At 39.3% G+C, this 13,233-nt stretch overlaps 1 protein-coding gene across 1 annotated transcript; it reads left to right on the top strand.

The window, feature by feature from the left end:
* Nucleotides 1-403: 403 nt before the first annotated feature.
* Nucleotides 404-3,181, top strand: LOC117113199. The gene has a single exon (XM_033256487.1). The coding sequence runs from the start codon at nucleotides 404-406 to the stop codon at nucleotides 3,179-3,181; it is 2,778 nt and encodes a 925-aa protein (XP_033112378.1).
* Nucleotides 3,182-13,233: the final 10,052 nt, after the last annotated feature.

Raw genomic sequence — 13,233 nt, 5'->3', positions numbered from 1 at the left:
AAAACTTATAGAAAACCTAACAGATAAGCTAAATACAGGCTCGAGACACCCGATCAAATTACCAGGATTACCACCACCCAAATGGGATGGCACACCCAGAAACTGGTCGTGGAAGATTCAAATGGAGCAATATTTTGAATCTTGTCAGATTAAAAATGATAAGGAGAAGCTAATGATTTTAGTGAATGGAGACCCACTCCCAGTGAAGGTACGATATCAGATATCGGACTGCCTTACGTGCGATGGAGAGAATGGTGCATGGAAGCGCTTAAAAGAGAAAGTACCGGACTCAGCTTTCATAAGGGATGTGCTTTTAGCACTCCAAGCTATTCAACCAATTAAATCCACAACTGCGGTTTAAATGAGAACTGTGCTTGACGGAGTTACAGAATTTTGTTGAAGGATGAAAGAATTGGGGAAAGAAGGAGATTTAAATACTTCTATGGTGTTTGAGATTGTAAGTTCAAAAATCGAATCTAACTTCTTCTTTGAGTTCATGCGTCAACGGTGTGATGATGAAGAAAAGACAGTACCAACACTAGTAAAGTTTCTTCGCCAGGAAACCGAAGCCAGAGAATTGCGTGAACACCCTCACACCCTCATGAAAACCAAGTCCTGTCATTTACTAGAACAGTCTAGTGGTAGCTCGTTCCAGATAGCTACAACATTCTCACATCCTCCAAGTTCATCATACAGACAATTGAACCAAGACCCTTGTCCATTGTGTTCTAACACAGAACCTCATCTTATTATAAGATGCCCAGTATTTACAAGCAATTCTCCTGAGGAGAGGAGGAGGATGATTAAAGAATCTAGAAGATGCTTCCTTTGTTTCAAGCCTGGTCATGTTGCAGCTACATGTCGGAGACCAGATCGTAGAAGATGCCAAACATGCGGATTATACCATCATCGGTTAATAGCCTGCCCCCCAGATGTTGGCATGGAAAATACATCCCCTAGTATCAAGGAGGAAAAAGACCAGGCAGGAGCAAGTAGCTCAACAGGTACACTCAACTCAATGTCCACAACTAAGAATCGGTTTTCTCCTACTAAATTTGTTGAGATCAAAGACAAATACGGGAACTGGCAGCGCGTGGTCGCATTTTTCGATAGTGGGGAGGACACTACATTAATACGATCATCTACCGCTGGGCTGTCAGGAGATCCATTTGTCTTTACTTTTGGAGTTGCCGGTGGAGGCACAGTCAAAGAACAGAGTTCGAGATACAACATTGATGTTAGATCCCATGGAGGGTCTCAGATTTATCAGCTAATTGCATCAAGTGTTCAGAAACCAGCGCATGATAGCCCAAGCATAGATAGTGATGTTTTCATAAAATACCCTCACTTGGCTGTTGCACAACACTTCACACCATATGAAGGGGCCGAGATAGATTTATTAATCGGATATGATTACCACTGGTTGACAATGCCACTGGAGATAATATACTCAACAACTGATCCAACGAATCATCCTGCAGCTGCTAGAAGCCTTTTGAGATGGACTATGTTTGGAACATCACTCCCCAAGCCAATATCAGACTTGACATCTAGGGTTACATTCCTTCGACATATGGATGACATGCAACTGCTGTTTACCTCTGATGTTGTTGGGGTCAAACCAACTACTCTGTGTACCTGCACCGACAAAGAAGTTGCAGAAGCTCAATCTATTAAACATTGTAGGAAGAAATTGCAGCTTAATAGTGCCGGTAGAATGGTCATTGAGATGCCATGGAAGGAAGGATTCCCAGGACTCATAAACTGTAATCGAGCACAGGCTGAGGCTTGCATGATACGTCAAGAAGCTATATTTGCTAAAAAGGGAAAATTGGCAGAGTATGATAATGAAATCCAGAAACTCCTTGATAATGTATTTGTGAGAAAGCTATCACCACATGATGGATGGTATCTGCCACACCATGCAGTGTACCAAGCGCACAAATCAAAAAAGGTAGTTTGGAACTCTGCAGCCAGGTACAAAGGTCTATGCCTAAATGACGGAATTCTGAAAGGACCAGACTTACTCAATTCTTTGGTGAAATGCTTCTTGCATTTCAGAAAGGAAAATGTAGCTGTTGTGGGAGATGTGAAGAAGATGTTTAATCAGATAGCCCTAGCTCCCCGTGACCAGATGTTTCATAGATTTGTTTGGCGTTTGGGTGGTTCTGGTACTATTAATCACTTCCAATGGTTACGACTGCCTTTTGGTGACAAACCAGCACCTGATATATCTATGATGGCCGTCAGATTGCTAGCTGAAGCATCAAAACAGTCTGAACCCGAGGGATACATTCGAGTAACTAACATGATGTATATGGACGATATTACTGACTCTTTTACAGATCCAATGTCCGCATCTAGGGCAATCAACCAGGTAGACCGGATTCTTACAAAGAGATCGTTTACAATCAAAGAGTGGCACTCAAATCACCATAGAGTTGACCAGTGCCCAGAGGAACAAACGACGAGAGTATTACGGCATCTATGGGATAAGTCAAGAGATACGATAACCGTCCAACTGGACCAAATATGTACAAATATCAGTACACTCACAAAGAGGAAGGCTGCAAGTTTAGTTGCCAAGCTGTGGGATCCATTAGGGTTACTGTCGCCCGTTAGCATACGCTATAGAATCGGGCTTCAAGAAATGTGGTCATCTGGTCTTGGATGGGATGACATTCTTGATGAAGGACAGACTGAAAAATGGAAAGGATATATACAGGAAATGAACCAACTCATTGCCTTTGAAGTTGCCCGTAAGCTGAGGCCTCACAATTCCATAGGTAAACCCCAACTACATGGATTCAGCGATGCCAGCGAAATGGCAGTAGGTGCAGTAATATGGCTCAGATGGAAAACAACCGATGGCATACATCTGTCATTCATAATAGCCAAAGCACTAGTTGCTCCATTAAAGAAACGGTCGATACCGAGACTAGAGTTGACGGCGGCTGTCATCCTTTCCCGACTGGCTCTGATTGTTTCTGACACCATAGGTTATTTAGAATCGATGCGATTCTGGACAGATTCTGAAGTTGTGCTCTCATGGGTAAAGTCGCCTGCGAGAACTTTTAAACCATTTGTGTCGGCCCGTATACAGGAGATTCAGGAAAGTGTTCCTATGTACAGGAGGATTTTTGCTATATACCCTCAAATCTTAATCCAGGTGATGCCTTGACGAAACCCATCCATCCTGATGAGCTTTGTAAATGGAATCAAGGACCTGCGTTTCTCCTTAAAGAAGAGGATCAATGGCCAAGTCAGGAACCCATCTATGATACCACTCACAACCGTGTAATAGAGAAGGAGTACACTCAAGATGCCCTTCGTAGAGTTAATCAAGTCTGCAACCGAGTAGAACAACACTCTTTCGAAAACCATCTTTTAGAAAAGACCATTGATTGGCTTCAGCTGAGATCCCTTGTGGCAAGAATTCGCCATGCCCTTCCACAAAACAGAAAGAAAATAAATTTGTTTTCATTTACTGTAAAAGAATTAAAAGAAGCAGAATTATCTCTGTTTATCGTAAGCCAGAAGGTGTGGACAGATGAAGAATTGAATAGTTGGGCCATCAGAAAATTAAATCCTAAGCTTGATGGAAGAGGCCTATTAAGAGTTGAAGGGAGACTACGCAAACTGAACCTTCAAGATCATCAGAAGCAACCTGTGCTTCTGTGCAGAAGATCACTTGTAGTCGAAGTATTTGCAAGATATGTACATTACGCCATTAACCACCAAGTTTATAGGGTGGCAATCGCTTTTGCTTTCAACCAGGGAGTTTTTATTGTGGGAGGATCGCGGATTTTTAAAGAGATTGCAGCAAAATGTCTATTTTGCCGTACCAGACGGCGAGCTCTTTTGACTCAACAGATGGGAGAACTCCCAAGCTTTCGAGGTAGTCCTCAATGTTCCCCCCCCCCCTTTCCAGAATGTGGCTATGGATTTCTTTGGACCAGTTACCATTAAACTTACACGCAATACTAACGTTGAAGGTTGTATCCTGATTTCCACATGCACAACTACACGAGCCATCTCTCTCGAACTTGTCGAGTCCTTATCAACTGATTCATTCCTCTGTGCATTTAGAAGATTCTCTGGCAAAAGGGGGATTCAACCGCAATGTGTATTTAGCGACCAGGGTCGCAATTTCATAGGAGCACAGAGCAAACTTAAAAGGCGGATTCAATCAATAAATTTTAAAAGAATTGAATCTGAGTTTTTGAAGACAAACACACAGCTTGATTGGAAATTCAACGTTCCATTGGCGTCGCATATGAATGGTGTAGTAGAATCTCTTATTAGGAGCTGCCGAAAGGGACTTGATGCTTTAGTAAACTACCATCACCGAACATTTAAGGCTCTGGAATGGCAGACAGTTTTGGAGGAGATTACGTACCTGATAAATTCTAGACCTTTGTTCCCAGAGGGCCCCGATCCTCTTGACTCGCCTCCAATTACTTCAAATGATATTCTTCATCCTCATGGCCAGCCAGTTGTTATGCAACCAGAGAGCGACAGCGTGATTGATCCTAGATGTCTAGTTGACGTTGCCCATCGCCGTGTTCAAGCGTTCTGGGAAGCATGGATTCGGTATATGCCACCACAGTTGGTTCAGAGATCTAAATGGTTTCATCCCAGATCAAATCTAAGAGTTTGAGATTTAGTACTGCTCCTGGAACCTGGCTTGAAGGGAGGCGTCGCTCCTAGAGGATTGTGGAGACGTGGGCTTGTAGATAAAGTACAACCAGGAGAGGATGGCCTAGTAACGAAAGTAACTGTAAAGACAGTTCCTTCTGACGGATCTACTGTTACACTGAAAGATAGACCAATACATAAAATGTGTCTGATTGTCACTGCTGACGAATTAAAGTATGGTCTACATACCGCGGCTCAGAAAGAGCCTCTAGGCAGGAGTGAATTAGAAAAAGGACTAAATTGACTAGTTGAATTCGCTCTGTATTGCACAACTTGCGTCCCATACAATTGGAACTGACGGCAGTTGTTGAATGGAGAGAAGTAGGGCAGAAGCAAGAATGGAAACATTTGACCACGTTTGGTTTATATTTAAATAATTTAATGTTTGTTGTTTTGAAACTTAATTGGATTGGACAGTTGCTTTATGCATGTTGGATGACCGTGTGAGTTATACATAGTTGTTTTGATTACTTACTTCAGTTAATTATTACAACTACAAAGGTGTTGGGCCTAGGCCTAACAGTCAGTGATGAATCGCCTCATCTTACATACATACAGTACATGATCGTTGCCAATGGCAACATTGGCATTCAGGAGTGTGTCTCCTGATGAGTAGTTAGTCGTAGCCTAAGCCTATCACAACCGATGAAGTAACAAGCGAAGATGAGAAAACTACATTTGTTGATGCAAAAACCATACCATCGACAACGGTTGATGATTTGACTACAATAGGAAAGGTAACATCTATAAATATCACAACCGCTAAAGTAACAAGTGATGCTGATCAAACTACCTTGATTGATGCATCAACGATATCATCGACGACAGTAGATGATTTAACAACGATAGATGAGCTAACATCAATAGATATCACAACAAATGAGATAACGAGTGAAGTTGAGTTAACAACACTAATTGATATAACAACAATACCATCGACAGCGGTTGGTGATTTGACAACAGTAGAGGAGGTAACCTCAATAGATATCACAGTTGATGAAGTAACAAGTGAAACTGAGCGAACTACATTTGTTGATGCAACAACCGTACCGTCGACAATAGTAGCTGATTTGAAAACATTAGAGGAGATAACATCCATTGCTATCACAACCGCTGAAGTAACGAGTGATGCTGATCAAACTACCTTGATTGATGCATCAACGATACCATCGACGACAGTAGATGATTTGACAACGGTAGAGGAGCTAACATTAATAGATATCACAACTAATGAGTTAACGACTGAATTTGAGCTAACAACACTAATTGATATAACAACAATACCATCGACAGCGGTTGCTGATTTGACAACAGTAGAGGAGGTGATCACAGCTGATGAAGTAACAAGTGAAGCTAAGCGAACTACATTTGTTGATGCAACAACTATACCGTCGACAACAGTAGATGATTTGACAACATTAGAGGAGGAGGTAACATCCATTGAAATCAAAAGCAATGAAATAATAATTGACACTGACCTAACCACACCATTTGACTTAACGACGATACCATCGACAACAGTAGATGATAATACAACAGTAGACGATTTAACATCAATAGCTATCACAACCGATGAAGTAACAAGCAAGGATGAGCAAACTACATTTGTTGATGCAAAAACCATACCATCGACAACGGTTGATGATTTGACAACAATAGGAAAGGTAATATCTATAAATATCACAACCGCTAAAGTAACGAGTGATGCTGATCAAACTACCTTGATTGATGCATCAACGATACCATCGACTACAGTAGATGATTTGACAACGGTAGATGAGCTAACATCAATAGATATCACAACTAATGAGTTAACGATTGAAGTTGAACTAACAACACTAATTGATATAACAACAATACCATCGACAGCGGTTGGTGATTTGACAACAGTAGATGAGGTAATCTCAATGAATATCACAGCTGATGAAGTAACAAGTGAAGCTAAGCGAACTACATTTGTTGATGACACAAACATACCGTTGACAACAGTAGATGATTTTGACAACATTAGAGGAGGTAACATCCATTGCTATCACAAGCGCTGAAGTAACGAGTGATGCTGATCAAACTACCTTGATTGATGCATCAACGATACCATCAACGATAGTAGATGATTTGACAACAGTAGACGATTTAACATCGATAGATATCACAACTAATGAGTTAACGAGTGAAGTTGATCTAACAACATTAATTAATATAACAACAATACCATCGACAGCGATTGTTGATTTGACAACAGTAGAGGAGGTAACCTCAATAGATATCACAGCTGATGAAGTAAAAAGTAAAGCTGAGCGAACTACATTTGTTGATGCAACAACCATACCGTCGACAACAGTAGATGATTTGACAACATTACAGGAGGTAATATCCAATGATATCAGAACCATTGAAATAACAAGCGACACTGACCTAACTACACCATTTGATTTAACGACGATACTGTCGACAACAATAGATGATTCTACAACTGTAGACGATTTAACATCAATACCCATCACAACCGATGAAGTAACAAGTGAGAAAGAGCAAACTATATTTTTTGAGGCAAAAACCATACCATCGACAACGGTTGATGATTTGACAACAATAGGAAAGGTAACATCTATAGATATCACAAACGCTAAAGTAACGAGTGATGCTGATCAAATTACCTTGATTGATGCATCAACCATACTATCGACGACAGTAGATGATTTGACAACGGTAGAGGAGGTAACCTCAATAGATATCACAGTTGATGAAGTAACAAGTGAAGCTGAGCGAACTACATTTGTTGATGCAACAACCGTACCGTCGACAATAGTAGCTGATTTGAAAACATTAGAGGAGATAACATCCATTGCCATCACAACCGCTGAAGTAACGAGTGATGCTGATCAAACTACCTTGATTGATGCATCAACGATACCATCGACGACAGTAAATGATTTGACAACGGTAGAGGAGCTAACATTAATAGATATCACAGCTAATGAGTTAACGACTGAATTTGAGCTAACAACACTAATTGATATAACAACAATACCATCGACAGCGGTTGCTGATTTGACAACAGTAGAGGAGGTGATCACAGCTGATGAAGTAACAAGTGAAGCTAAGCGAACTACATTTGTTGATGCAACAACTATACCGTCGACAACAGTAGATGATTTGACAACATTAGAGGAGGAGGTAACATCCATTGAAATCAAAACCAATGAAATAATAATTGACACTGACCTAACCACACCATTTGACTTAACGACGATACCGTCGACAACAGTAGATGATAATACAACAGTAGACGATTTAACATCAATAGCTATCACAACCGATGAAGTAACAAGCGAGGATGAGCAAAACTACATTTGTTGATGCAAAAACCATACCATCGACAACGGTTGATGATTTGAAAACAATAGGAAAGGTAACATCTATAAATATCACAACCGCTAAAGTAACGAGTGATGCTGATCAAACTACCTTGATTGATGCATCAACGATACCATCGACGACAGTAGATGATTTGACAACGGTAGATGAGCAAACATCAATAGATATCACAACTAATGAATTAACGAGTGAAGTTGATCTAACAACATTAATTGATATAACAACAATACCATCGACAGCGATTGGTGATTTGACAACAGTAGAGGAGGTAACCTCAATAGATATCACAGCTGATGAAGTAAGAAGTAAAGCTGAGCGAACTACATTTGTTGATGCAACAACCATACCGTCGACAACAGTAGATGATTTGACAACATTACAGGAGGTAATATCCAATGATATCAGAACCATTGAAATAACAAGCGACACTGACCTAACTACACCATTTGATTTATCGACGATACTGTCGACAACAATAGATGATTCTATAACTGTAGACGATTAAACATCAATAGCATCACAACCGATGAAGTAACAAAAGTGAGAAAGAGCAAACTATATTTTTGAGGCAAAAACCATACCATCGACAACGGTTGATGATTTGACAACAATAGGAAAGGTAACATCTATAGATATCACAACCGCTAAAGTAACGAGTGATGCTGATCAAATTACCTTGATTGATGCATCAACCATACCATCGACGACAGTAGATGATTTGACAACGGTCGAGGAGCTTACCTCAATAGATATCACAACTAATGAGTTAACGAGTGAAGTTGAGCTAACTACACTAATTGATATAACAAAAATACCATCGACAACAGTAGATGATTATACAACAGTAGACGATTTAACATCAATAGCTAGCACAACCGATAAAGTAACAAATGAAGCTGAGCGAACTACATTTGTTGATGGAACAACCATACTGTTGACAACAGTAGATTATTTGACTACAATTTAAAAGGTAACATCTATAGATATCACAAACGCTAAAGTAACGAGTGATGCTGATCAAACAACCTTGATTGATGCATCAACGATACCATCGACGTCAATAGATGATTTGACAACGTTAGAGGAGCTGACATCTATAGATATTACAACTAATGAGTTAACGAGTGAAGTTGAGCTGACAACACTAATTGATATAACAACAATACCATCGACAGCGGTTCGTGATTTGACAACAGTAGATGAGGTAACCTCAATAAATATCACAGCTGATGAAGTAACATGTGAAGCTAAGCGAACTACATTTGTTGATGACACAAACATACCCTTGACAACAGTAGATGATTTGACAACATTAGAGGAGGTAACATCCATTGCTATCACAAGCGCTGAAGTAACGAGTGATGCTGACCAAACTACCTTGCTCGATGCATCAACGATACCATCGACGACAGTAGATGATTTGACAACAATAGATATCACAACTAATGTGTTAACGAGTGAAGTTGAGCTAACAACACTATTTGATATAACAACACTACCATCGACAGCGGTTTGTGATTTGACAACAGTAGATGAGGTAACCTCAATAGATATGACAGCTGATGAAGTAACAAGTGGAGCAGAGCGAACTACATTTGTTGATGCAACAACCATACAGTTGACAACAGTAGATGATTTGACAACATTAGAGAAGGTAACATTCATTGCTATCACAACCGCTGAAGTAACGAGTGATGCTGATCAAACTACCTTCCTTGATGCATCAACAATACCATCGACGACAGAAGATCATTTGAGAACGGTAGAGGAGCTAACATCAAAAGATATCACAACTAATGAGTTAACGAGTGAAGTTGAGCTAACAACACTAATTGATATAACAACAATACCATCGACAGCGGTTGGTGATTTGACAACAGTAGATGAGGTAACCTCAATAAATATCACAGCTGATGAAGTAACAAGTGAAGCTAAGCGAATTACATTTGTTGATGACACAACCATACCGTTGAGAATAGTAGATGATTTGACAACATTAGAGGACGAAACATTCATTGTTATCACAAGCGCTGAAGTAACGAGTGATGCTGATCCAACTACCTTGATGGATGCATCAACGATACCATCGACGATAGTAGATGATTTGACAACAGTACAGGAGCTAACACCGATAGATATCACAACTAATGAGTGAACGAGTGAAGTTGATCTAACAACATTAATCGATATAACAACAATACCATCGACAGCGGTTGGTGATTTGACAATAGTAGAGGAGGTAACTTCTAAAGATATCACAGATGATGAAGTAAGAAGTAAAGCTGAGCGAACTACATTTGTTAATGCAACAACCATACCGTCGACAACAGTAGATAATTTCACAACATTACAGGAGGTAACATCCAATGCTATCACAACCATTGAAATAACAAGCGACACTGACCTAACTACACCATTTGATTTAACGACGATACCGTCGACAACAATTGAGGATTCTACAAAAGTAGACGATTTAACATCAATAGCTATCACAACCGATGAAGTAACAAGTGAGGATGAGCAAACTACATTTGTTGAGGCAAAAACCATACCATAGACAACGGTTGATGATCTGACAACAATAGGAAAGTTAACATCTCTAGATATCACAACCGCTAAAGTAACGAGTGATGCTGATCAAATTACCTTGATTGATGCATCAACCATACCATCGACGACAGTAGATGATTTGACAACGGTTGAGGAGCTTACCTCAATAGATATCACAACTAATGAGTTAACGAGTGAAGTTAAGCTGACTACACTAATTGATATAACAACAATACCATCGATAACAGTAGATGATTATACAACAGTAGACGATTTAACATCAATAGCTATCACAACCGATGAAGTAACAAGTGAAGCTGAGCGAACAACATTTGTTGATGCAACAACCATACCGTTGACAACAGTAGATGATTTGACAACAATTGAAAAGGTAACATCTATAGATATCACAAAAGCTAAAGTAACGAGTGATGCTGATCAAACAAACTTGATTGATGCATCAACGATACCATCGAAGTCAGTAGATGATTTGACAACTTTAGAGGAGCTGACATCTATAGATATAACAACTAATGAGTTAACGAGTGAAGTTGAGCTACTGATGAAGTAACAAGTAAAGTTGAGCGAACTACATTTTTTGATGCAACAACCATACCGTCGACAAGAGTAGATGATTTGACAATATTAGAGGAGGTAACATCCATTGCTATCACAAGCGCTGAAGTAACGAGTGATGCTGATCAAACTACCTTGATTGATGCATCAACGATACCATCGACGACAGTAGATGATTTGACAACTGTAGAGGAGCTGACATCGATAGATATCACAACTAATGAGTTAACGAGTGAAGTTGATCTAACAACATTCATTGATATAACAACAATACCATCGACAGCGGTTGGTGATTTGACAACAGTAGAGGAGGTAACCTTAATAGATATCACAGCAGATGAAGTAAGAAGTGAAGCTGAGCCAACTACATTTGTTGATGCAACAACCATACCGTCGACAACAATAGATGAATTGACAACATTACAGGAGGAAACATCCAATGCTATTACAACCACTGAAATAACAAGTGACACTGACCTAACTACACCATTTGATATAACGACGATACCGTCGACAACAATAGATGATTCTACAACAGTAGACGATTTAACATCAATAGCTATCACAACCGATGAAGTAACAAGTGAGGATGAGCAAATTACATTTTTTGATGAAAAAACCATACCATCGACAACGGTTGATGATTTGACAACAATAGGAAAGGTAACATCTATAGCTATCCCAACCGCTAAAGTAACGAGTGATGCTGATCAAATTACCTTGATTGATGCATCAACCATACCATCGACGACAGTAGATGATTTGACAATGGTCGAGGAGCTTACCTCAATAGATATCACTACTAATGAGTTAACGACTGAAGTTGAGCTAACAACACTAATTGATAAAACAACAATACCATCGACAACAGTAGATGAATATACAACAGTAGACGATTTAACATCAATAGCTATCACAACCGATGAAGTAACAAGTGAAGATGAGCGAACTAAATTTGTTGATGCAACAACTATACCTTTGACAACATTAGATGATTTGACAACAATAGAAAAGGTAACATCTATAGATATAACAACTAATGAGTTAACGAGTGAAGTTGAGCTAACAACACTAATTGATATAACAACAATACTATCGACAACGGTTGGTGATTTTACAACAGTAGAGGAGGTAATCTCAATAGATATCACTGCTGAAGAAGTAACAAGTGAAGTTGATCGAACTGCATTTTTTGATGCAACAACCATACCGTCGACAACAGTAGATGATTTTACAATATTAGAGGAGGTAACATCCATTGCTATCACAAGCGCTGAAGTAACGAGTGATGCTGATCAAACTACCTTGATTCACTACTAATGAGTTAACGACTGAAGTTGAGCTAACAACACTAATTGATTTAACAACAATACCATCGACAACAGTAGATGAATATACAACAGTAGACGATTTAACATCAATAGCTATCACAACCGATGAAGTAACAAGTGAAGATGAGCAAAATAAATTTGTTGATGCAACAACTATACCGTTGACAACATTAGATGATTTGACAACAATAGAAAAGGTAACATCTATAGATATCACAACCGCTAAAATAACGAGTGATGCTAATCAAACAACCTTAATTGATGCATCAACGATACCATCGATGTCAGTAGATGATTCGACAACGTTAGAGGGGCTGACATCTATAGATATAACAACTAATAAGTTAACAAGTGAAGTTGAGTTGACAACAATAATTGATATAACAACAATACCATCGACAACGGTTGATGATTTGACAACAGTAGATGAGGTAACCTCAATAGATATCACAGCTGATGAAGTAACAAGTGAAGCTGAGCGAACTACATTTTTTGATGCAACAACCATACCGTCGACAACAGCAGATGATTTTACAACATTAGAGGAGGTAACATTCATTGCTATCACAACCAATGAAATAACAAGTGACACTGACCTAACTACACCATTTGATTTAACAACGATACCGTCGACAACAGTAGATGATTATACAACAGTAGACGATTTAACATCAATAGCTATCACAACCGATGAAGTAAC

The sequence above is a fragment of the Anneissia japonica genome, unplaced genomic scaffold, assembly GCF_011630105.1.
Source record: "Anneissia japonica isolate Jap-2015-1 unplaced genomic scaffold, ASM1163010v1 scaffold93_len1081246_cov171, whole genome shotgun sequence".
Taxonomy (NCBI): Eukaryota; Metazoa; Echinodermata; class Crinoidea; order Comatulida; family Comatulidae; genus Anneissia; species Anneissia japonica.
Note: the sequence above shows the minus strand (reverse complement) of the source record. Positions and strands in the feature narration are given on the sequence as shown.

What these genes read in the sequence shown, in the direction of transcription:
- LOC117113199 (XM_033256487.1), top strand. Translation starts at nt 404, where the DNA reads ATGAAAGAATTGGGGAAAGAAGGAGATTTAAATACTTCTATGGTGTTT.